Raw genomic sequence first — 27,180 nt, 5'->3', positions numbered from 1 at the left:
GCAAAAACTTTTTAAATAAAGTGTATTGTAATAAAAATAAAAGCTTTTCTTCCTTAGAATTGTGATCATATCATACATACACACATTTGTTGATTGTGAGAACCTTATTTTGCGACCAAGTTACAGACCACTTCAAGGCTCTTGCTCGCCTCCCGCTAATCTCCTTTGAAAGAGCTGTCTGTGTTACACATGAGTCTCAGACTGCAGTCCATCTACCAACCAATAAAAGCTTATCTAAGCTTCTATGATGTATGATAATGATTGCCTACTGGGTATAACCAGACACCACCGACACTTAAACTTCTTGCGAATATAGGGGGTGCTGTTTCGACTTAGCATTAATTAGTCTCCAAATTAAACTGCCTAGTACTCAATTCTTGCTCGTACAATATGCATATTATTGTTATTATTGGATAGAAAACACTCTCTAGTTTCTATAACCGTTGGAATTATGTCTCTGAGTGGAACAGAACTCATTCTACAGCACTTTTCCTGCCAGGGAGTGAGATTTCAGAAATCTTTGTCCCTGTTCCCAGTTCAGTTTTTAAGTCCCTGTGAATCCTATCAGGATACAAACACTGCCTACGCCTTCCTCTAGATGTCAGTAAGTGGTGACAATTTGAATGGAGTCGATTGCGCAATCAGGGCCTGTATAAAAGACCCCAAGGCGGAAGGAGCTTTCTTTTCTTCCCTGCGCCTGGCGCACGATGGACGTCGGACTGGCCTCTTTCCAAGCTTTGGTTTAGCCAGTAATATATCGCCGGTCATGTTTTTACTCGTTATAGGTGTTAAAAACATCATAAGGTAGTTCATTTAAACCGTTTTATAGCAATTTATATCCGTTTAGTGCGATTTTGAGGCATTTCTTTGTGATGCCCTTCCAAGAGCTGGGCACCTTTCCTGTACATACCGAACGTTAGTGGCCATTTCGTCATGACAAGAGGACATCTTTCGACCAAAAGACGATTAGACCGGAGAAAGGATACATTGCCCAAGATTCTGATGGAAGAACAGCTCATAGTAAGAACTATTTATGATGATAAATCGCTGTTCTGTTGAAAAATGTTAAACTCATATATCGCCATTTTTTTTGTGTAGCTTCGCTTTGGCGGACCCGGTATTGCACAGTAAGGATAATTTTAGAAATGTAATTCAGCGATTGCATTAAGAACTAATTTGTCTTTCGATTCCTGTCCACCCTGTATTTTTTAGTCAAGTTTATGATTAGTTATTGATTAGACTAGATCACTCTCAAAGATGGCGCCCGACATTTTCTGGCCAGTTTGGCTACTATTCTCATTGTATAACCACGATTTTTGTGGCTAAATATGCACATTTTCGAACAAACTCTATATGTATGTTGTAATATGATGTTACAGGAGTGTCATCGGAAGAATTCTGAGAAGGTTAGTGAAGAAATTAATATATTTTGGTGGTGATAACGTTATCGCTCTCTTTGCCTTGAATTAATGCTGGGGTAACGTTTGCACATGTGGTATGCTAATATAATGATTTATTGTGTTTTCGCTGTAAAACACTTAGAAAATCTGAAATATTGTCTGAATTCACAAGATCTGTGTCTTTCCATTGCTATGCTTTGTGTATTTTTATGAAATGTTTTATGATGAGTAAATTGGTAATACACGTTGCTCTCTGTAGTAATTCTAGTCGCTTTGGGGAGATTTGTGATGGTGGCTGCAATGGCAAACTATGATTTATACCTGAAATATGCAAATTTTTCTAACAAAACCTATGCTATACAATAAATATGTTATCAGACTGTCATCTGATGAGGTTTTTTCTTGGTTAGTGGCTATTTATTTCTTTATTTGGTCGAATTGGTGATAGCTAGTGATGGAGTAAGAAACTGATGGAGTTAGAAAAGTGGTGTCTTTTGCTAACGTGGTTAGCTAATAGATTTACATATTGTGTCTTCCCTGTAAAACATTTTAAAAATCAGAAATGATGGCTTTATTCACAAGATCTGTATCTTTCATTTGGTGTCTTGGACTTGTGATTTAATGATATTTAGATGCTACTATTTACTTGTGACGCTATGCTAGCTATGCTAGTCAGTGGGGGGTGGTGGGGGGTGCTCCCAGATCCGGGTTTGGGAGATGTTAGAGGTTAATAGACTGGTTATAAACAGACACCACAGACTCATGACTTATTAGACAGGGTATAACCAGACACCACAGACACCTGACTTAATAGACTGTTTATAACCAGACACCACAGACACCTGACTTAATAGACTGGTTATAACCAGACACCTGACTTAATAGACTGGTTATAACCAGACATCACTGACACCTGACTTAAGAGACTGGTTATAACCAGACGCCACAGACACCTGACTTAATAGACTGGTTATAACCACACACCTACCTTAATAGTCAGACACCTGACTTAATAGACTGGTTATAACCAGACACCACTGACACCTGACTTAATAGACTGGTTATAACCAGACACCTGACTTAATAGACTGGTTATAACCAGACACCACTGACACCTGACTTAATAGACTGGTTATAACCAGACACCTGGCTTAATAGACTGGTTATAACCAGACACCACTGACACCTGACTTAATAGACTGGTTATAACCAGACACCTGGCTTAATAGACTGGTTATAATCAGACACCACTGACACCTGACTTAATAGACTGGTTATAATCAGACACCACTGACACCTGACTTAATAGACTGGTTATAACCAGACACCTGACTTAATAGACTGGTTATAACCAGACACCACTGACACCTGACTTAAGAGACTGGTTATAACCAGACGCCACAGACACCTGACTTAATAGACTGGTTATAACCAGACACCTGACTTAATAGACTGGTTATAACCAGACACCACAGACACCTGATTTAATAAACTAGTTATAACCAGACACCACAGACACCTGACTTAATAGACTGGTTATAACCAGACACCGCTGACATCTGACTTAATTAAGAGACTGGTTATAACCAGACACCTGACTTAATACGCTAGTTATAACCAGCCACTGTAGTGAACAACCTAATTGATTAATATCTGACACCTGGGGAATAAAAAGTGTCAAGCAGATAGACAGACATGTCTCTACATGTATAGACTGGTTATAACCAGACACCACTGTCAAGCAGATAGACAGACATGTCTCTACATGTATAGACCTGCGTGAGCTTCATACGCTGCTGCATGACTAGCTTCATTCCTCTTAAATGTAACTAAATGCTTTATTCCTCTTCAATGTAACTAAATGCTTTATTCCTCTTCAATGTAACTAAATGCTTCATTCCTCTTAAATGTAACTAAATGCTTTATTCCTCTTCAGTGTAACTAAATGCTTTATTCCTCTTCAATGTAACTAAATGTTTTATTCCTCTTCAATGTAACTAAATGCTTTATTCCTCTTCAATGTAGCTAAATGCTTTATTCCTCTTCAATGTAACTAAATGCTTTATTCCTCTTCAATGTAACTAAATGCTTTATTCCTCTTCAATGTAACTAAATGCTTTATTCCTCTTCAATGTAACTAAATGCTTTATTCCTCTGCAATGTAACTAAATGTTTTCCTTTCTGGTCAAAATAGTTAGACATTTCTGAGATGTAGTCACTTTGGAGGACACCAGCTATTGGACCCAGTACAAATCTGAAATATTTTATATGATGCATTTCCTATTCAACAAAACTGTTTTTTTTTTAAAATCCCTTATATGCTTTCTAAATATATTATAATCCAACTATAAAACCACTATAAGATTTCCCATTCATTATAACTGTAAAATACATATTCATATTTTCAGTGGTAGAGAAATTGTGCATCTTTTCTAAAGGTCTCTCTTGATCAAAATGTTTGCCCCAACCGCTGTGAACGTCACACAGAGCGTCACACAGAACGTCACACAGAGCGTCAAACAGAACGTCCCACAGAACGTCCCACAGAACGTCCCACAGAACGTCACACAGGTCTTCCTCTGTGTGACACAGAACGTCACACAGAGCATCAAACAGAACGTCCCACAGAACTTCACACAGAACCTCACACAGAACGTCACACAGAACCTCACACAGAGCATCACACAGAACGTCACACAAAGCTCTAGCTTGGCTTCCTGAATTCGTTAAGAACTCTCCTTTCATCTTATATCCATCTACGACAAGCAGAAAGTGTTTTTTGTTTAAAATCTATAAATTACTTTGATAAAGTTGGCTATAAATCTATCTCTGAATGTGCTAGTGTGACAAAAACAAGACCCACTGTAAGGATTGCAGGCATGTACTTCGCCAGTTGCTGTGACGTCAGGTTCAGCCAGGAGTTGATGGACAGTTGCAAAGGCAAATGAAACGATAGGAGGGACAGCCCAGCTTCAAATGGTATCAGATTTCACATTCTACGTGAAACAGGCAGAAGAGATATACAGGGCTACTGCTCAATGCAAGCCATTTCAATCTGCGGTGTCTACAGATCAACTTATAAGCGGAAATGTCAGTCGGAACCGGTACCAGAATATAGAATTCCATTCTTCTTTTTTATTTGTTATTGCTTTATTGAGAGAATACAGATGGAGATGAGGAGGCAGACGCAGGGATTGAACCCCGGTCTCTGGGATGAGATACATTCGATAGCTCCAGGTGTGTGACTACTAGGCCACAGTCTCTACAACTATCTTTAATTAATCTTGGCTACAGAACATGCCACATCATGGGCCATTCATTGTGACTCACAGTTCAAACTACTCCATGAAACAACCTAGTATCCGAGCCGTCGACTCTGTAAACAGAAAAGTTAATTAACTGAAACACGTGGCTTTTTCCCGAGCCATTTCATCTCCCTGCACAAAAGAGCGTCCGACTTAATTTGTCTAAATATGAAACTCGGGTGCAAAAAATGATATTAAAAGAGTGGGGTATTAAATTGGCTTCAGCTGTGGGTGGGTGTAACGGTAGGAAACTCTCTGCCACATTCTCCTCCTTCCTTAACCCTCCACCTTCTCCCCCTCCCTCCTAAGGCTCTGTGGACCACTTTGTCTACTACTTTGAAAAGAAGGTCGACAACATACGCTTTCCATTTACTCTGTCTATTGAGTCCACTGGTCCCACTCACGCAGAACTACCCTACGCCTTGACCTCTTTCTCCCCTCTGTCTCCAGATGAAATCCTGTGACTAGTGATGTCCGGCCCCCTGACAACCTGCCCACTCAACCCCTTTCAATCTTCCCTTCTTCAGACTATCTCTGGAGATCTTTGCCCATTCCTCACTTCCCTCATCAACTCATCCCTGACCACTGGCTGCGTCCCCTCCCCTCCTCAAGATGCCAACATACAAACCCTCTACGGACCGGTATTCCTTCTTTCTTTTCTTTCCAAACTCTGACCAACTCTCTCGCTATCACTCCCAGAATGATCTTCTTGACCCTAACCAGTCAGGCTTCAAGACTGGTCACTCAACCGAGACCGCTCTCCTCTGTGTCACGGATGTTCTCCGCAATGCCAAAGCTGACTCTCTCTCTCTGTTCTCATCTTCCTAGATCTATCTGCTGCCTTGGACAACCGTGAACCATCAGATCCTCCTCTCAACCCTCTCAGGGCTGGGTGTCTCAGGCTCTGCACATTCTTGGATTGCATCATTCATGGCGGGGCACTCCTACTAGGTGACGTGGAGAGGATCATGCTCTCGCTACTGGTGTCTCCCAGGGCTTGGTTCTATGCCCTCTCAATTGGTCTCTATTCACTTGGCTCCGTCATATCCTCACATGGTCTCTCCTATCATTGTTATGTGTATGACACTCAACTACCTTCCCCCTTCTGAGACCCAGGTGGCGACTCACATCTCTGCTTGGATGTCAGGCCCCCATCTCAAGCTCAACCTCGACAAGACAGAGATGCTCTTCCTCCCGAGGAAGGCCTGCCCACTCCAAGACCTCTCCATCACGGTTGACAACTCAACAGTGTCCCCCTCCCAGAGTGCAAAGAACCTTGGCGTGACCCTGGACAACACCCTGTTGTTCTCTGCAAACATCAAAGCAGTGACTGCAGATTCATGCTCTACAACATCTGCAGAGTATGACCCTACCTCACACAGGAAGCGGCGCATGTCCTAATCCAGGTACTTGTCATCTCCTGTCTGGACTACTGCAACTCACTGTTGGCTGGGCTCCCCACTTGTGCCATCAAACCCCTGCAACTTACGCCGCAACCCACCTGGTGTTCAACATTTCCAAATTCTCCCATGTCTCCCCCCTCTTCCGCACACTGGCTTCCAGTCGAAGTTCACATCCACTACAAGACCATGGTGCTTGCCTACGGAGCAGCCAGGGGAACTGCCCCTCCCTACTTTCAGGCTAGGCTTAAACCCTACACCCCAAACCGAGCACTCTGTCCTGCCACCTCCGGTCTCTTGACCCTCCCATCCTGACGGGAGGTCAGCTCCCGCTCCAGTCAAAGCTGTTCTCTGTCCTGCCACCTCCGGTCTCTTGACCCTCCCATCCTGACGGGAGGTCAGCTCCCGCTCCAGTCAAAGCTGTTCTCTGTCCTGCCACCTCCGGTCTCTTGACCCTCCCATCCTGACGGGAGGTCAGCTCCCGTTCCAGTCAAAGCTGTTCTCTGTCCTGCCACCTCCGGTCTCTTGACCCTCCCATCCTGACGGGAGGTCAGCTCCCGCTCCAGTCAAAGCTGTTCTCTGTCCTGGCATCCCAACGGTGGAACCCCCTTCCCCCTGACGCTAGGACAGCAGAGTCCCTGCCCACCATCCGAAGAAAAAAACTTCAATTTCAAAGAGTATCTTAACTAATCCCACTAACCCCCCATAACAAAAATAAATATAATAAATATCACCCTTGCCTTTCGTGAACTAACACTCGCACTTGACCTTTAGCCTACTAGCGCTGACTTTTCTCATAGCTACTATCAGAAAAGTGGTGTCCCACCTAGCTACCTTAAGATGAATGCACTAACTATAAGTCACTCTGGATAAGAGCATCTGCTAAACAACAAACATTTTAAATGTGTGAAGCGAAGGTTGAACACAACCATTTATTTTAAAAGAAATGTCAGAGGATTCTTCTATTCCATGACATTATAATACATTTTCTGTGTATTCTGAAACTATTCCGCCACTTAGCAGAATTAAAGATTCTACATTATTACATTTTGCTTGGTTTCGTAAAAGCACAATCCGTGAGACCCACTGCTGTTCAATGGTAATTTGTACAGCCATTGGTTTTGAAGAGTATAAACACCTTATGGGCATAAGCTGCCTTAGGCTATAATAACCTCATATTTAACTCTCTTTTAATGCTTTACAATATATATTGTACACCTTTCATGAAAATATCTAGGACTGACAGTCTTTGCATCCATAGCTCAGTCAGTGGATATGATAGTGATATTATTCCCCCAGCACCATACCTCAGCACAGCATGGAGAACAGAGTTATCATTCCCCCAGCCCCATACCTCAGCACAGCATGGAGAACAGAGTTATCATTCCCCCAGCCCCATACCTCAGCAAACCATGGAGAACAGAGTTATCATTCCCCCAGCCCCATACCTCAGCACAGCATGGAGAATATAGTTATCATTCCCCCAGCACCATACCTCAGCACAGCATGGAGAACAGAGTTATCATTCCCCCAGCACCATACCTCAGCACAGCATGGAGAACAGAGTTATCATTCCCCCAGCACCATACCTCAGCACAGCATGGAGAACAGAGTTATCAATCCCCCAGCACCATACCTCAGCACAGCATGGAGAACAGAGTTATCATTCCCCCAGTCCCATCCCTCAGCAAACCATGGAGGCCACAGTTATCATTCCCCCAGCCCCATCCTTCAGAAAACCATGGAGAGTCCAGCATTATCATTCCCCCAGCCCCATCCCTCAGAAAACCATGGAGAGGCCACAGTTATCATTCCCCCAGCCCCATCCTTCAGAAAACCATGGAGAGTCCAGCATTATCATTCCCCCAGCCCCATACCTCAGCAAACCATGGAGAGGCCACAGTTATCATTCCCCCAGCCCCATCCTTCAGCAAACCATGGAGAGGCCAGCGTTATCATTCCCCCAGCCCCATAACTCAGCAAACCATGGAGAGTCCAGCATTATCATTCCCCCAGCCCCATACCTCAGCAAACCATGGAGAGGCCAGCGTTATCATTCCCCCAGCCCCATCCTTCAGCAAACCATGGAGAGGCCAGCGTTATCATTCCCCCAGCCCCATACCTCAGCAAACCATGGAGAGGCCACAGTTATCATTCCCCCAGCCCCATCCCACAGCAAACCATTGAGAGGCCACGGTTATCATTCCCCCAGCCCCATCCCACAGTAAACCATGGAGAGGCCACAGTTATCATTCCCCCAGCCCCATACCTCAGCAAACCATTTTTATTTTTTTTTATTTTTATTTCACCTTTATTTAACCAGGTAGGCTAGTTGAGAACAAGTTCTCATTTGCAACTGCGACCTGGCCAAGATAAAGCATAGCAGTGTGAACAGACAACACAGAGTTACACATGGAGTAAACAATAAACAAGTCAATAACATGGTAGAAAAAAAAAAGAGAATCTATATACAATGTGTGCAAAAGGCATGAGGTAGGCAATAAATCGAATAATTACAATTTAGCAGATTAACACTGGAGTGATAAATCATCAGATGATCATGTGCAAGAAGAGATACTGGTGTGCAAAAGAGCAGAAAAGTAAATAAATAAAAGCAGTATGGGGGGTGAGGTAGGTAAATTGGGTGGGTAGTTTACAGATGGACTATGTACAGCTGCAGCGATCGGTTAGCTGCTCGGATAGCAGATTTTTAAAGTTGTTGAGGGAGATAAAAGTCTCCAACTTCAGAGATTTTTGCAATTCGTTCCAGTCGCAGGCAGCAGAGAACTGGAAGGAAAGGCGTCCAAATGAGGTTTTGGCTTTAGGGATGATCAGTGAGATACACCTGCTGGAGCGCGTGTTGCAGGTGGGTGTAGCCATCGTGACCAGTGAACTGAGATAAGGCGGCACTTTACCTAGCATAGCCTTGTAGATGACCTGGAGCCAGTGGGTCTGACGACGAACATGTAGCGAGGGCCAGCCGACTAGGGCATACAGGTCGCAGTGGTGGGTCGTATAAGGTGCTTTAGTAACAAAACGAATGGCACTGTGATAAACTGCATCCAGTTTGCTGAGTAGAGTATTGGAAGCTATTTTGTAGATGACATCGCCGAAGTCGAGGATCGGTAGGATAGTCAGTTTTACTAGGGTAAGTTTGGCGGCGTGAGTGAAGGAGGCTTTGTTGCGGAATAGAAAGCCGATTCTTGCTTTGATTTTGGATTGGAGATGTTTGATATGAGTCTGGAAGGAGAGTTTGCAGTCTAGCCAGACACCTAGGTACTTATAGATGTCCACATATTCTAGGTCGGAACCGTCCAGGGTGGTGATGCTAGTCGGGCGTGCGGGTGCAGGCAGCGAACGGTTGAAAAGCATGCATTTGGTTTTACTAGCGTTTAAGAGCAGTTGGAGGCCACGGAAGGAGTGTTGTATGGCATTGAAGCTCGTTTGGAGGTTAGATAGTACAGTGTCCAAGGAAGGGCCGGAAGTATATAGAATGGTGTCGTCTGCGTAGAGGTGGATCAGGGAATCGCCCGCAGCAAGAGCAACATCATTGATGTATACAGAGAAAAGAGTCGGCCCGAGAATTGAACCCTGTGGTACCCCCATAGAGACTGCCAGAGGACCGGACAACATGCCCTCCGATTTGACACACTGAACTCTGTCTGCAAAGTAGTTGGTGAACCAGGCAAGGCAGTCATTAGAAAAACCGAGGCTACTGAGTCTGCCGATAAGAATATGGTGATTGACAGAGTCGAAAGCCTTGGCCAGGTCGATGAAGACGGCTGCACAGTAATGTCTTTTATCGATGGCGGTTATGATATCGTTTAGTACCTTGAGCGTGGCTGAGGTGCACCCATGACCGGCTCGGAAACCGGATTGCACAGCGGAGAAGGTACGGTGGGATTCGAGATGGTCAGTGATCTGTTTGTTGACTTGGCTTTCGAAGACCTTAGATAGGCAGGGCAGGATGGATATAGGTCTGTAACAGTTTGGGTCCAGGGTGTCTCCCCCTTTGAAGAGGGGGATGACCGCGGCAGCTTTCCAATCCTTGGGGATCTCAGATGATACGAAGGAGAGGTTGAACAGGCTGGTGATAGGGGGTGCGACAATGGCGGCGGACAGTTTCAGAAATAGGGGGTCCAGATTGTCAAGCCCAGCTGATTTGTATGGGTCCAGGTTTTCCAGCTCTTTCAGAACATCTGCTATCTGGATTTGGGTAAAGGAGAAGCTGGGGAGGCTTGGGCGAGTAGCAGCGGAGGGGGCGGGGCTGTTTGCCAAGGTTGGAGTCGCCAGGAGGAAGGCATGGCCAGCCATTGAGAAATGCTTGTTGAAGTCTTCGATTATCACGGATTTATCGGTGGTGACCGTGTTACCTAGCCTCAGTGCAGTGGGCAGCTGGGAGGAGGTGCTCTTGTTCTCCATGGACTTTACAGTATCCCAGAACTTTTTGGAGTTAGAGCTACAGGATGCAAATTTCTGCTTGAAAAAGCTGGCCTTTGCTTTCCTGACTGACTGCGTGTATTGGTTCCTGACTTCCCTGAACAGTTGCATATCGCGGGGGCTCTTCGATGCTATTGCAGTTCGCCACAGGATGTTTTTGTGCTGGTCGAGGGCAGTCAGGTCTGGAGTGAACCGGGGGCTATATCTGTTCTTGGTTCTGCATTTTTTGAACGGAGCATGCTTGTCTAATATGGTGAGGAAGTAACATTTAAAGAATGACCAGGCATCCTCAACTGACGGGATGAGGTCAATATCCTTCCAGGGAACCCGGGCCAGGTCGATTAGAAAGGCCTGCTCGCAGAAGTGTTTTAGGGAGCGTTTGACAGTGATGAGGGGTGGTCGTTTGACCGCGGACCCGTGGCGGATACAGGCAATGAGGCAGTGATCACTGAGATCTTGATTGAAGACAGCAGAGGTGTATTTGGAGGGCAGGTTGGTCAGGATAATGTCTATTAGGGTGCCCATGTTTACGGATTTAGGGTTGTACCTGGTGGGTTCCTTGATGATTTGTGTGAGATTGAGGGCATCAAGCTTGGATTGTAGGACTGCCGGGGTGTTAAGCATATCCCAGTTTAGGTCACCTAACAGAACAAACTCTGAAGCTAGATGGGGAGCGATCAATTCACAGATGGTGTCCAGGGCACAGCTGGGAGCTGAGGGGGGTCGGTAGCAGGCGGCAACAGTGAGAGACTTATTTCTGGAGAGATTAATTTTTAAAATTAGAAGTTCGAACTGTTTGGGCATAGACCTGGAAAGTATGACAGAACTTTGCAGGCTATCTCTGCAGTAGATTGCAACTCCTCCCCCTTTGGCAGTTCTATCTTGACGGAAAGTGTTATAGTTGGGTATGGAAATCTCAGAATTTTTGGTGGCCTTCCTAAGCCAGGATTCGGACACGGCAAGGACATCAGGGTTGGCAGAGTGTGCTAAAGCGGTGAGTAAGGCAAACTTAGGGAGGAGGCTTCTGATGTTGACATGCATGAGGCCAAGGCTTTTTCGATCACAGAAGTCAACAAATGAGGGTGACTGGGGACATGCAGGGCCTGGGTTTACCTCCACATCACCCGAGGAACAGAGGAGTAGTAGGATGAGGGTGCGGCTAAAGGCTATCAAAACTGGTCGCCTAGAGCGTTGGGGACAAAGAATAAAAGGAGCAGATTTATGGGCGTGGTAGAATAGATTCTGGGCATAATGTGCAGACAGGGGTATGGTGGGGCACGGGTACAGCGGAGGCAAGCCCAGGCACTGGGTGATGATAAGAGAGGTTGTATCTCTGGACATGCTGGTCTCAATGGGTGAGGTCACCGCATGTGTGGGGGGTGGGACGAAGGGGGTATCAGAGGTACGGAGAGTGGAACTACGGGGTCCATTGCAAACCAAAACAATGATAGCTAGCCTGAACAACAGTATGCAAGGCATATTGATATTTGAGGGAGACATACAATAAGGCATAAAGTGATTGCAGGTCTTGATTGGGAGAGCTAGCTAAAACAACAGGTGAGATAACAGCAGCTAGTCAGTTAACACAGCAGCAGCAGGTAAAAATGGCGACGGCTAGGCAGAGAGGGTCGGATTAACTACACACAGATCCTGAGTTAAAGCACAGAGCCGACAGATAAAACACAAATAAACGGAATGGAGTACCGTGAATTAATGGACAGTCAAGCAAGCATCAGCTATGTAGCCAAGTGATCATAGTGTCCAGGGGGCAGCCGTAGATGGAGCAGTGAGGCCTCCACTAAGCTAGCCCGCGGCGTAAGATTGTTCGATAGACCTGTTCAGATAGCAGCCGATATGCTCAAGACAGCTAACGATTAGCGGGCCGCAGTTAGCATATGTGCGTTCAGGTTACGTCGCGATGGAGGGGCCAGTTGAATAACTCCCTCGGGCAGATAACGTCGGTATCCCAGTCGTGAAGGCCCGGTGGGGCTCCGCATCGGCAGTAAAACGGGTCCGGATAGGTAATTGTAGCCCAGGAGTGGCTGATGGAACTCTTCAGCTGGCTAGCTCCGGGATAATTGGTGTTTGCTCCGGAATTGATGTTAGCCAATAGTCACTCGGATAGCAGCTAGTTAGCTGCAAGATCCAGGTGTAAATGTCCAGAGATTGCGGTAAAAATCCGGGGATATGGAGAGAAAATAGGTCTGGTATGCTCTGGTCTGAGTCGCGTTGTACAAAACTGGCAATAGTTTTCAGAGCTAAAGGATAGCTGATAAGCGCTAGCTGTGGTTAGCTGAACTACTCACGTTAGCTTGTGAGCTGGCTAACTTCTGGCTAGATGAATAACTCCCTCGGGCAGATAACGTCGGTATCCCAGTCGTGAAGGCCCGGCGGGGCTCCGCATCGGCAGTAAAACGGGTCCGGATAGGTGATTGTAGCCCAGGAGTGGCTGATGGAACTCTTCAGCTGGCTAGCTCCGGGATAATTGGTGTTTGCTCCGGAATTGATGTTAGCCAATAGTCACTCGGATAGCAGCTAGTTAGCTGCAAGATCCAGGTGTAAATGTCCAGAGCTTGCGGTAAAAATCCGGGGATATGGAGAGAAAATAGGTCTGGTATGCTCTGGTCTGAGTCGCGTTGTACAAAACTGGCAATAGTTTTCAGAGCTAAAGGATAGCTGATAAGCGCTAGCTGTGGTTAGCTGAACTACTCACGTTAGCTTGTGAGCTGGCTAACTACTGGCTAGCTTCTGTTGTAGATTTCGGATACGAGGTGAATAATACCTTTGAGGAGAAAAAAAGCAGATCCGCACCACATTTGGTGAGGTAGGTTGCAGGAGAGTGTTTTGAAGTTGAGTTTTTAAGAAGAAAAAATATATATATAAAAAGAAATGCGAAGAAAAATATATAAAAAATATATACACGGGACAGGACGAGGACAAAGGACATCTGACTGCTACGCCATCTTGGATTCCGAATCATGGAGAGGCCACAGTTATCATTCCCCCAGCCACATCCCACAGCAAACCATGGAGAGGCCACGGTTATCATTCCCCCAGCCCCATACCTCAGCAAACCATGGAGAGGCCACAGTTATCATTCCCCCAGCCCCATACCTCAGCAAACCATGGAGAGTCCAGCATTATCATTCCCCCAGCCCCATCCCACAGCAAACAATGGAGAGGCCACAGTTATCATTCCCCCAGCCCCATCCTTCAGCAAACCATGGAGAGGCCAGCGTTATCATTCCCCCAGCCCCATCCCACAGCAAACCATGGAGAGGCCACAGTTATCATTCCCCCAGCCCCATCCTTCAGCAAACCATGGAGAGGCCAGAGTCATCATTCCCCCAGCCCCATCCCACAGCAAACCATGGAGAGGCCACAGTTATCATTCCCCCAGCCCCATCCCAAGGGCAAATCATGGAGAGGCCACAGTTATCATTCCCCCAGCCCCATCCCACAGCAAACCATGGAGAGGCCACAGTTATCATTCCCCCAGCCCCATCCCACAGCAAACCATGGAGAGGCCACAGTTATCATTCCCCCAGCCCCATCCCACAGCAAACCATGGAGAGGCCACAGTTATCATTCCCCCAGCCCCATCCCACAGCAAACCATGGAGAGGCCACAGTTATCGTTCCCCCAGCCCCATCCCACAGCAAACCATGGAGAGGCCACAGTTATCATTCCCCCAGCCCCATCCCACAGCAAACCATGGAGAGGCCACAGTTATCATTCCCCTAGCCCCATCCCACAGCAAACCATGGAGAGACCACAGTTATCATTCCCCCAGCCCCATCCCACAACAAACCATGGAGGCCACAGTTATCATTCCCCCAGCCCCATCCTTCAGCAAACCATGGAGAGGCCAGCGTTATCATTCCCCCAGCCCCATACCTCAGCAAACCATGGAGAGTCCAGCATTATCATTCCCCCAACCCCATACCTCAGCAAACCATGGAGAGGCCACAGTTATCATTCCCCCAGCCCCATCCTTCAGCAAACCATGGAGAGGCCAGCGTTATCATTCCCCCAGCCCCATCCCACAGCAAACCATGGAGAGGCCACGGTTATCATTCCCCCAGCCCCATCCCACAGTAAACCATGGAGAGGCCACAGTTATCATTCCCCCAGCCCCATCCCTCAGAAAACCATGGAGAGGCCACAGTTATCATTCCCCCAGCCCCATCCCACAGCAAACCATGGAGAGTCCAGCATTATCATTCCCCCAGCCACAACCCACAGCAAACCATGGAGAGGCCAAAGTTATCATTCCCCCAGCCCCATCCCACAGCAAACCATGGAGAGGCCACAGTTATCATTCCCCCAGCCCCATCCCACAGCAAACCATGGAGAGGCCACAGTTATCGTTCCCCCAGCCCCATCCCACAGCAAACCATGGAGAGGCCACAGTTATCATTCCCCCAGCCCCATCCCACAGCAAACCATGGAGAGGCCACAGTTATCATTCCCCTAGCCCCATCCCACAGCAAACCATAGAGAGGCCACAGTAATCATTCCCCTAGCCCCATCCCACAGCAAACCATGGAGAGGCCACAGTTATCATTCCCCCAGCCCCATCCTTCAGCAAACCATGGAGGCCACAGTTTTGATTGAGATAGACCATCAGACCATGGAGAAACTGTTGGAGAGATCAAGAGAAGGAGAGAGTGATGGACAGATGGGGAGAAAGACAGAGTAATGGACAGATGGGGAGAAAGACAGAGTGATGGACAGATGGAGAGAAAGACAGAGTGATGGACAGATGGGGAGAAAGACAGAGTGATGGACAGATGGGGAGAAAGACAGAGTAATGGACAGATGGGGAGAAAGACAGAGTGATGGACAGATGGAGAGAAAGACAGAGTGATGGACAGATGGGGAGAAAGACAGAGTGATGGACAGATGGGGAGAAGGACAGAGTGATGGACAGATGGGGAGAAAGACAGAGTGATGGACAGATGGGGAGAAAGACAGAGTAATGGACAGATGGAGAGAAAGACAGAGTAATGGACAGATGGGGAGAAAGACAGAGTGATGGACAGATGGGGAGAAAGACAGAGTGATGGACAGATGGGGAGAAGGACAGAGTGATGGACAGATGGGGAGAAAGACAGAGTGATGGACAGATGGGGAGAAGGACAGAGTGATGGACAGATGGGGAGAAGGACAGAGTGATGGACAGATGGGGAGAAAGACAGAGTGATGGACAGATGGGGAGAAGGACAGAGTGATGGACAGATGGGGAGAAAGACAGAGTGATGGACAGATGGGGAGAAGGACAGAGTGATGGACAGATGGGGAGAAGGACATAGTAATGGACAGATGGGGAGAAAGACAGAGTAATGGACAGATGGAGAGAAGGACAGAGTGATGGACAGATGGGGAGAAAGACAGAGTAATGGACAGATGGGGAGAAAGACAGAGTAATGGACAGATGGGGAGAAGGACAGAGTGATGGACAGATGGGGAGAAAGACAGAGTGATGGACAGATGGGGAGAAAGACATAGTAATGGACAGATGGGGAGAAGGACAGAGTGATGGACAGATGGGGAGAAAGACAGAGTAATGGACAGATGGGGAGAAAGACAGAGTAATCGACAGATGGAGAGAAGGACAGAGTGATGGACAGATGGGGAGAAGGACAGAGTAATGGACAGATGGGGAGAAAGACAGAGTAATGGACAGATGGAGAGAAGGACAGAGTGATGGACAGATGGGGAGAAAGACAGAGTGATGGACAGATGGGGAGAAGGACAGAGTAATGGACAGATGGGGAGAAAGACAGAGTAATGGACAGATGGGGAGAAGGACAGAGTAATGGACAGATGGGGAGAAGGACAGAACAATAAGCAGGCTAGGGAGATAGCGAGGCCTTTCCATGTGGCCTCTCCATGTGGCCTCTCCATGTGGCCTCTCCATGTGGCCTCTCCATGTGGCCTCTCCATGTGGCCTCTCCATGTGGCCTCTCCATGTGGCCTCTCCATGTGGCCTCTCCATGTGGCCTCTCCATGGAGAAGGAGGAAGTGAGAGAAATGGAAAGATGGTGTGACTGAGTCACACAGGTGAGTTTAGAGTAGTCTGCACTGGGCCCCTGACCTGTGAGGTTGCGAAGGCCCAGCTGTCTGAGGCCGTAGAAGCCGTCGCGGCGGTAGTTGAGGAAGATGGCCAGGGCGTAGCGTCCCTCGTAAAGCTTGGTGCCCCGCACGATGCGAAGGTTCTCCAGGGGCAGGTAGTCAAACTGGTTCAGAGCTACCAGCACATAGCCTGTCACCTCTCGGATAGACTAGAGGAAGCAGGGAGAGAGAGAAGAAGGTAGAGAGAGAGAGAGAGAGAGAGAGAGAGAGATAGAGAGAGAAAGAGAGGGATGCAGACAGAGAGAGATAAACAGAAAGAGAGAAAGAGGGAGACAGAGAGAGAGTGGCAAAGTTAGAGAAATTTACAAAGTCAGGCTACTATTTATTGAAGGACAACTTGAACAGACTACCTGATCTGTCCCTCAACCTTCCTGTAGATCAACATAGTCCTGATCTGTCCCTCAACCTTGCTGTAGATCAACCTAGTCCTGATCTGTCCCTCAACCTTCCTGTAGATCAACCTAGTCCTGATCTGTCCCCCAACCTTCCTGTAGATCAACCTAGTCCTGATCTGTCCCTCAACCTTGCTATAGATCAACCTAGTCCTGCTCTGTCCCTCAACCTTCCTGTAGATCAACCTAGTCCTGATCTGTCCCCCAACCTTCCTGTAGATCAACCTAGTCCTGATCTGTCCCCCAACCTTCCTGTAGATCAACATAGTCCTGATCTGTCCCCCATCCTTGCTGTAGATCAACCTAGTCCTGATCTGTCCCCCATCCTTGCTGTAGATCAACCTAGTCCTGATCTGTCCCCCAACCTTGCTGTAGATCAACCTAGTCCTGATCTGTCCCTCAACCTTCCTGTAGATCAACCTAGTCCTGATCTGTCCCTCAACCTTCCTGTAGATCAACCTAGTCCTGATCTGTCCCTCAACCTTGCTGTAGATTAACCTAGTCCTGATCTGTCCCTCAACCTTGCTGTAGATCAACCTAGTCCTGATCTGTCCCTCAACCTTCCTGTAGATCAACCTAGTCCTGATCTGTCCCTCAACCTTGCTGTAGATTAACCTAGTCCTGATCTGTCCCTCAACCTTCCTGTAGATCAACCTAGTCCTGATCTGTCCCTCAACCTTCCTGTAGATTAACCTAGTCCTGATCTGTCCCTCAACCTTGCTGTAGATTAACCTAGTCCTGATCTGTCCCTCAACCTTGCTGTAGATTAACCTAGTCCTGATCTGTCCCTCAACCTTGCTGTAGATTAACCTAGTCCTGATCTGTCCCTCAACCTTGCTGTAGATTAACCTAGTCCTGATCTGTCCCTCAACCTTCCTGTAGATTAACCTAGTCCTGATCTGTCCCTCAACCTTGCTGTAGATTAACCTAGTCCTGATCTGTCTCTCAACCTTCCTGTAGATCAACATAGTCCTGATATGTTCCCCCAATTTTTGTTTGTTTACTTCATCTATCTTGCACATAAATGTGTTTGTGTTGAACTGTTCAACAGTATTTGCTTGTATAAGCCAGCATTGTGTACTGAGTTAGGAAAGGCATCTTGAATGATGTCTCATTGTTATTAAGTTGGTGCAGGATGTTTTTAGAGCCCTTCTTCAGACAGCAGCTTGTCCTCAGCTCAGGGTTGCTGCTTGGAGAAGCCAGTTGAAAATAAAAACTTTGTCTACTTGTGCCAGGCAGTACACTTGGGGGCTAGAAGGACGTCCAATCACAGAGCTGTAATAACACTGGGCGAGATAATGAGCTCTGGAGCCCTGCCGTCAATCATCCTGACAGCCAATCGCAAGCTCACACGTTATCATTACCGGGACCTGGGCTTCGCTCAGTCAGTGGGATGGCTTTACTTTGTGGAGGTGTGTGTGTGTCTGTGTAAAAATCAGGCGGCAGGTTATACTGGTCCCAGATCAGTCCCTATGCACCAGCTACCTCTCCCTGGGTCTCTGTGGTCATTAAAAATACATCTGACGCGCTGACACAGCACGTCAACTGACTGCTATCATCCGCCCGCCAGACACGGTAACACAGTCGCTCACTGCACTAGCCACCACTGGCAGCTCCAATCACAACACTACATTATAGGAGCCCGAATAGCCGACAATTTCTTATAGGATCCATATGGATGGCAGTGAATGCACAATATAGACTCATTTAATTGCTAAGTATCTCTAGAGAGGCTCTTACCATTTGATGGCTGAATTATTCAACGTTGTGGCTGGGGTTCTGGGCTCTCGTTAAATTTACTGAAGCACTTGTATTTTGTCAGTGGCCCCGCAGCACCGCGGCACAATTGATATTCAGTGATATAACGGAGGAGTTACATGACATTACTCATATAAGAATTCCTAATGGGGTCCGTATAGGAACGTGGGGACATGAAAAGTTGTTTGAAATGATAAGTTAGGGGGGGGAAAGATCCGAGGCTATGGGATGATTATAAAGAGTGGTTTTAATGAGTGGAGACAGGTCAGTAATGATGTTGCTGATTGGTTAGGAGCGGGGTGGAAAAGATCCCTGGTTTGATTTTGTCTTGACCTTAGGGGAGACTCGGGAGAGTGACAGCTAAAAACAAGCCTGAAATGGTACCTTACTCACTAATGCACTACTTTTGATCAGAGCCCTATATGGATCCATGGCCAAAGTAGTGCACTGTTAAGGGAATTGGGTGACATTTTGGACACATACATTTGGCTGTATTTTCCCTTCCTGATGACAGCCAGGTTGCCAAGCAGAGTAGCTTCATTCATTCATTCATTCAGTCAGTCAGTCAGTCAGTCAGTCAGTCAGTCAATCAGTCAATCAGTCAGTCAGTCTCATTCAGTCAGTCATGCAGTCAGTCATTCAGTCATGCAGTCAGTCATTCACTCAGTCTGTCATTCATTCATTCATTCATTCATTCATTCATTCATTCATTCATTCAGTCAGTCAGTCATGCAGTCATTCAGTCGTGCAGTCATTCGGTCATGCAGTCAGGGGGTCATTCAGTCAGTCAGTCATTCAGTCATTCAGTCAGCCAGTCAGTCATTCAGTCATTCAGTCAGTCATTCAGTCAGTCATTCAGTCATTCAGTCGTGCAGTCATTCATCATCAGTCAGGGGGTCATTCAGTCATTCAGTCATTCAGTCAGTCAGTCATTCAGTCAGTCAGTCATTCAGTCATTCAGTCAGTCATTCAGTCAGCCAGTCAGTCATTCAGTCATTCAGTCAGTCATGCAGTCATTCAGTCGTGCAGTCATTCAGTCATGCAGTCAGGGGGTCATTCAGTCATTCAGTCATTCAGTCAGTCAGTCATTCAGTCATTCATTCAGTCAGTTAGTCAGTTAGTTAGTTAGTCAGTATACATGGACTGCTCACTTTGGCTTCTATTGAAATACAATGGACAGAGGAGAAGAAAGAGGAGACAAAACACAGTGTTTTATTAGCGTGATTATAATGCGTCACTGGGAATTAAAACAAAAACACAACAAAGAATCTGTATCAATGCTGTTTTGAGTGACACATTATTCATAAGAGACTTCCTCTGGAATGTTTTCCAATAACATTTAATATTACCAGGAATTAGTATAAGAAAACCCTTTAATACTCTCAAACTTCAACGTTTTCTCCTAAACATTTTGTCAATAGGTTATCGTCAAACTCAAACAACTATTCAACAACACTCAATACAAATCTGTGACTCTTTCATTCTCCGACAGAAGAAGTATGATTCCAACATTAGATGTTACTGTGGGGGCTTCGTGATGTGGTTCCCAAGAATGGTGAGGCGTGATGTTTCTCTTTCAGCGAGGGTGACCCCACGCTAACCCTTGCGTTTGGCGCCCCGGGCCGGATATGATCTATCGTTGGCCCCGGCATCATTAGCTCGGCAGTAACATCCCTATGCCTGCCGAGGACGCTTTCGCATGGCCACAGGGACGTTGCTCTGCTCTAGACCTATCTGCAGGAGCCTCAGGCTGGCGGACGGACCCAGCCCCGCTGCGGTGGTGATGGTTCCCCGTTCCCAGTGCCAGCCTCCGGGCACCGACGGCAAACCATGGAGAACTGACAGAGAATCGGTTCAAACTGTTGCTTAGCAATGCTTAGCAACACCAGGAAAGCCTTTCAGTGCCAGCCACCAGTGGAGAGAAGAGAGGGAGACAGGGAGAGGAAGAAATACAAGGAGGGATCATTCTGGATGGTAATTTAGCTCATTCAATTAAACGATTAATACTTTGCTGTGTTTTTCACCACCCTCTTTTGGATACATTTTTTAAATCGTTGACACTATTTAATTTCCTTCTGCTCTTAAATTGCATTTAGAGAGCCACCGGATCAATATTTTCTGCTGGTGGAATAGAAGTAGCTAGCAGGAAGAGAGACTGAAGAGAGACGAATGTAGCAGGAAGAGAGACTGAAGAGAGACGAATGTAGCAGGAAGAGAGACTGAAGAGAGACGAATGTAGCAGGAAGAGAGACTGAAGAGAGACGAATGTAGCAGGAAGAGAGACTGAAGAGAGACGAATGTAGCAGGAAGAGAGACTGAAGAGAGACGAATGTAGCAGGAAGAGAGACTGAAGAGAGACGAATGTAGCAGGAAGAGAGGATGAAGAGAGAAAATGTAGCAGGAACAGAGACTGAAGAGAGACGAAGGTAGCAGGAGGAGAGGATGAAGAGAGAAGAAGGTAGCAGGAGGAGAGGATGAAGAGAGAAGAAGGTAGCAGGAGGAGAGGATGAAGAGAGAAGAAGGTAGCAGGAGGAGAGGATGAAGGGAGAAGAAGGAAGCAGGAGGAGAAGATGAAGAGAGAAGAAGGTAGCAGGAGGAGAAGATGAGGAGAGAAGAAGGTAGCAGGAGGAGAGGATGAAGGGAGAAGAAGGTAGCAGGAGGAGAGGATGAAGAGAGAAGAAGGTAGCAGGAGGAGAAGATGAGGAAAGACGAATGTAGCAGGAAGAGAGACTGAAGAGAGACGAAGGTAGCAGGAAGAGAGACTGAAGAGAGACGAAGGTAGCAGGAAGAGAGACTGAAGAGAGACGAAGGTAGCAGGAAGAGAGACTGAAGAGAGACGAAGGTAGCAAGAGGAAAGGATGAAGAGAGAAGAAGGTAGCAGGAGGAGAGACTGAAGAGAGACGAAGGTAGCAGGAGGAGAGGATGAGAAGAGAAGAAGGTAGCAGGAGGAGAGGATGAAGAGAGAAGAAGGTAGCAGGAGGAGAGACTGAAGAGAGGAGAAGGTAGCAGGAGAGGATGAGAAGAGAAGAAGGTAGCAGGAGGAGAGGATGAGAAGAGAAGAAGGTAGCAGGAGGAGAAGATGAAGAGAGAAGAAGGTAGCAAGAGGATAGGATGAAGAGAGAAGAAGGTAGCAGGAGGAAAAGATGAAGGGAGAAGAAGGTAGCAGGAAGAGAGACTGAAGAGAGGAGAAGGTAGCAGGAGGAGAAGATGAAGAGAGAAGAAGGTAGCAGGAGGAGAGGATGAAGAGAGAAGAAGGTAGAAGGAGGAGAAGATGAAGAGAGAAGAAGGTAGCAGGAGGAGAAGATGAAGGGAGAAGAAGGTAGCAGGAGGAGAGGATGAAGAGAGAAGAAGGTAGAAGGAGGAGAAGATGAAGAGAGAAGAAGGTAGCAGGAGGAGGGGATGAAGAGAGAAGAAGGTAGCAGGAGGAGAGGATGAAGAGAGAAGAAGGTAGCAGGAGGAGAAGATGAAGGGAGAAGAAGGGAGCAGGAGGAGAAGATGAAGGGAGAAGAAGGTAGCAGGAGGAGAGGATGAAGAGAGAAGAAGGTAGCAGGAGGAGAAGATGAAGAGAGAAGAAGGTAGCAGGAGGAGAGGATGAAGAGAGAAGAAGGTAGCAGGAGGAGAAGATGAAGAGAGAAGAAGGTAGCAGGAGGAGAGGATGAAGAGAGAAGAAGGTAGCAGGAGGAGAGGATGAAGAGAGAAGAAGGTAGCAGGAGGAGAAGATGAAGAGAGAAGAAGGTAGCAGGAGGAGAGGATGAAGAGAGAAGAAGGTAGCAGGAGGAGAGACTGAAGAGAGACGAAGGTAGCAGGAGGAGAGGATGAGAAGAGAAGAAGGTAGCAGGAGGAGAGGATGAAGAGAGAAGAAGGTAGCAGGAGGAGAGACTGAAGAGAGGAGAAGGTAGCAGGAGAGGATGAGAAGAGAAGAAGGTAGCAGGAGGAGAGGATGAGAAGAGAAGAAGGTAGCAGGAGGAGAAGATGAAGAGAGAAGAAGGTAGCAGGAGGATAGGATGAAGAGAGAAGAAGGTAGCAGGAGGAAAAGATGAAGGGAGAAGAAGGTAGCAGGAAGAGAGACTGAAGAGAGGAGAAGGTAGCAGGAGGAGAAGATGAAGAGAGAAGAAGGTAGCAGGAGGAGAGGATGAAGAGAGAAGAAGGTAGCAGGAGGAGAGGATGAAGAGAGAAGAAGGTAGCAGGAGGAGAGGATGAAGAGAGAAGAAGGTAGCAGGAGGAGAAGATGAAGGGAGAAGAAGGTAGCAGGAGGAGAAGATGAAGGGAGAAGAAGGTAGCAGGAGGAGAGGATGAAGAGAGAAGAAGGTAGAAGGAGGAGAAGATGAAGAGAGAAGAAGGTAGCAGGAGGAGGGGATGAAGAGAGAAGAAGGTAGCAGGAGGAGAGGATGAAGAGAGAAGAAGGTAGCAGGAGGAGAAGATGAAGGGAGAAGAAGGTAGCAGGAGGAGAAGATGAAGGGAGAAGAAGGTAGCAGGAGGAGAGGATGAAGAGAGAAGAAGGTAGCAGGAGGAGAAGATGAAGAGAGAAGAAGGTAGCAGGAGGAGAGGATGAAGAGAGAAGAAGGTAGCAGGAGGAGAAGATGAAGAGAGAAGAAGGTAGCAGGAGGAGAAAATGAAGAGAGAAGAAGGTAGCAGGAGGAGAGGATGAAGAGAGAAGAAGGTAGCAGGAGGAGAAGATGAAGAGAGAAGAAGGTAGCAGGAGGAGAAGATGAAAGGAGAAGAAGGTAGCAGGAGGAGAGGATGAAGAGAGAAGAAGGTAGCAGGAGGACAGGATGAAGAGAGAAGAAGGTAGCAGGAGGAAAAGATGAAGGGAGAAGAAGGTAGCAGGAGGAGAAGATGAAGGGAGAAGAAGGTAGCAGGAGGAGAGGATGAAGAGAGAAGAAGGTAGCAGGAGGAGAGGATGAAGAGAGAAGAAGGTAGCAGGAGGAGAGGATGAAGGGAGAAGAAGGTAGCAGGAGGAGAGGATGAAGGGAGAAGAAGGTAGCAGGAGGAGAAGATGAAGAGAGAAGAAGGTAGCAGGAGGAGAAGATGAAGGGAGAAGAAGGTAGCAGGAGGAGAGGATGAAGGGAGAAGAAGGTAGCAGGAGGAGACGATGAAGAGAGGATGAGTAGAAGAGAAATGAGAAAGACCCGAGGGAAGATAAACAGAAGCACCTGCATTTCGTCTCCCTCCCTCTCTTCTTCTCTCTCTCTGCACCTTGACTTTTATCAAAACACAGCTGGAGAGATGCAGCTTAAAGAAAAGTACTTTCCTTCATGCCAATAACCTTAAATGTGATGAGAGTTCTCTCAGGCTCTAAGAAGATAAACCCTGAACTAATAAAACGTGATTGATTCATAGAGGGGAAACCCCCAAACGATGACCTGTTTGTTCCTCTCACAGATGTGGTTAGAATCATGGAATTCTAATAACGCTGTATGATTGAGAGTAGAATAGGATAGAATAGAACATTGTTAGACTACAATGGAAGACACACTACTATGCAAAATTACATTCTCCATCTCCAACACAGACACTCACACACACTCATCAACACGCATCTGCCTCTGCTGTCGTGACAACCAAGCTCAAAGCTCCGAGGCGCAGGCAGAGACACAGCGGTCACCCTCCCATCATGCATTGCGATGACTCGGCAGCGTCCGTTCTCGTAACAATGGCGAGCAATTAGCAAAAACACTGTTGTACAGTCAGTCAAACAAAGACTAGTGCAGTCCCACCAGCCTCCTCTTCCCTCTCCCCACCTGCCTCCTCTTCCCTCTCCCCACCAGCCTCCTCTTACCTCTCCCCACCAGCCTCCTCTTACCTCTCCCCACCAGCCTCCTCTTCCCTCTCCCCACCTGCCTCCTCTTCCCTCTCCCCACCAGCCTCCTCTTCCCTCTCCCCACCTGCCTCCTCTCCCCACCTGCCTCCTCTTCCCTCTCCCCACCTGCCTCCTCTTCCCTCTCCCCACCAGCCTCCTCTTACCTCTCCCCACCAGCCTCCTCTTCCCTCTCCCCACCTGCCTCCTCTTCCCTCTCCCCACCTGCCTCCTCTTCCCTATCCTCACCGGCCTCTTCTTCCCTCACTAGATCTCTGTTTCTCCTCCAGGCCATTTGTGAATTTTACATTTGTTTGTAAATTGTGCTTGGCAACTTCAGGGATAGTCAGCGTTGAGAGGGAAACAACAGCCAGGCTTGATTAATTTATTCTACGGCTTCATCTAGCTGACGTCTCTGTGTTTGTCTGCACTGTATGTGACTCAGACTTCATCGCTCCAGTACCAGTCCTCCGGGACATGTTAGTGTGTGCTTATGAGTGCTCTATGTGTGTGTGTGTTTTCTGTGTGTGTGTGTGTGTGTTTGCTGAGTGTGTGTGTGTGTGTGTGTGTGTGTGTGTGTGTGTGTGTGTGTGTGTGTGTGTGTGTGTGTGTGTGTGTGTGTGTGTGTGTGTGTGTGTGTGTGTGTGTGTGTGTGTTTGCTGAGTGTGTGTGTGTGTGTGTGTGTGTGTGTGTGTGTGTGTGTGTGTGTGTGTGTGTGTGTGTGTGTGTGTGTGTGTGTGTGTGTGTGTGTGTGTGTGTGTGTGTGTGTGTGTGTGTGTGTGTGTGTTTTCTGTGTGTGTGTGTGTGTGTGTGTGTTTTCTGTGTGTGTGTGTGTGTGTGTGTGTGTTTTCTGTGTGTGTGTGTTTTCTGTGTGTGTGTGTGTGTGTGTGTGTGTGTGTGTGTGTTTTCTGTGTGTGTGTGTTTTCTGTGTGTGTGTGTGTGTGTGTGTGTGTGTGTGTGTGTGTGTGTGTGTGTGTGTGTGTGTGTGTGTGTGTGTGTGTGCTGTGTGTTAGCTTGCACTGAGGGAATGAATACTTATCCAGCCATAATTAAAGTAGTTACCAGCATGTGACCAATCAACATAAAACATATTTGAATCAGCATTTCAATTAATTTGTGTTTGGTGCAACACACATATATATATATGAGGTGATGGTTGGAGGCTTGCATGTTTGATTCTGCTTACCCCACAAACTTCACGTTGAATTCTGCTCTAAGAGTATTCCTCATATACAGTGCAGAAATACAGGTCAGTATAGAGACCAGAGAGGGGGATGAGACCAGGAAGTGAAGAGAAGAAAAAGAGTGTATGATTGGTACATAGAGAGAGCAGAAATAATGGAGAGAAGAGATCGGGAGATATGGAACAAGTGGAGAGAAGAGATATAGGGGACATGGAACAAGTGGAGGGAAGAGATATAGGGGATATGGAACAAGTGGAGAGAAGAGATATAGGGGACATGGAACAAGTGGAGTAAAGAGATATAGGGGATATGGAACAAGTGGAGAGAAGAGATATAGGGGACATGAAACAAGTGGAGAGAAGAGATATAGGGGACATGGAACAAGTGGAGAGAAGAGACATACTGTAGGGGATATGGAACAAGTGGAGAGAAGAGAATAGGGGACATGGAACAAGTGGAGGGAAGAGATATAGGGGATATGGAACAAGTGGAGAGAAGAGATATAGGGGACATGGAACAAGTGGAGTAAAGAGATATAGGGGATATGGAACAAGTGGAGAGAAGAGATATAGGGGACATGAAACAAGTGGAGAGAAGAGATATAGGGGACATGGAACAAGTGGAGAGAAGAGACATACTGTAGGGGATATGGAACAAGTGGAGAGAAGAGACATAGGGGACATGGAACAAGTGGAGAGAAGAGACATAGGGGACATGGAACAAGTGGAGAGAAGAGACATAGGGGACATGGAGCAAGTGGAGAGAAGAGACATAGGGGACATGGAACAAGTGGAGGAAAGAGAAATAGGGGACATGGAACAAGTGGAGAGAAGAGACATACTGTAGGGGATATGGAACAAGTGGAGGGAAGAGAAATAGGGGACATGGACCAAGTGGAGAGAAGAGACATAGGGGATATGGAACAAGTGGAGAGAAGAGATATAGGGGACATGGAACAAGTGGAGTAAAGAGATATAGGGGATATGGAACAAGTGGAGAGAAGATACATAGGGGACATGGAACAAGTGGAGAGAAGAGACATACTGTAGGGGATATGGAACAAGTGGAGGGAAGAGAAATAGGGGACATGGACCAAGTGGAGAGAAGAGACATAGGGGACATGGAACAAGTGGAGGGAAGAGATATAGGGGATATGGAACAAGTGTAGAGAAGAGATATAGGGGACATGAAACAAGTGGAGAGAAGAGACATACTGTAGGGGATATGGAACAAGTGGAGGGAAGAGAAATAGGGGACATGGACCAAGTGGAGAGAAGAGACATACTGTAGGGGATATGGAACAAGTGGAGAGAAGATACATAGGGGACATGGAACAAGTGGAGAGAAGAGACATACTGTAGGGGAT

At 47.0% G+C, this 27,180-nt stretch overlaps 2 protein-coding genes across 2 annotated transcripts in view; one reads left to right on the top strand and one right to left on the bottom strand.

The window, feature by feature from the left end:
* Positions 1-27,180, top strand: part of LOC139532648 (receptor tyrosine-protein kinase erbB-4-like) — a 686,205-nt gene that overhangs the window by 177,184 nt on the left and 481,841 nt on the right. The gene's annotated exons all lie outside the window — the stretch shown is intronic.
* The window catches only part of LOC139531405 (receptor tyrosine-protein kinase erbB-4-like), a 52,381-nt gene continuing 41,604 nt past the window's right edge, over positions 16,404-27,180 (bottom strand). The window contains exon 3 of the mRNA XM_071327853.1: positions 16,404-16,832. Within this exon, the coding sequence (XP_071183954.1) occupies positions 16,404-16,832 (429 nt within the window). The remainder of the gene's footprint in view (positions 16,833-27,180) is intronic.

This window comes from Salvelinus alpinus, chromosome 10 (genome assembly GCF_045679555.1).
Source record: "Salvelinus alpinus chromosome 10, SLU_Salpinus.1, whole genome shotgun sequence".
In the NCBI taxonomy this organism is placed as follows: domain Eukaryota; kingdom Metazoa; phylum Chordata; class Actinopteri; order Salmoniformes; family Salmonidae; genus Salvelinus; species Salvelinus alpinus.
This window is presented reverse-complemented; position numbering and strand designations above follow the sequence as displayed.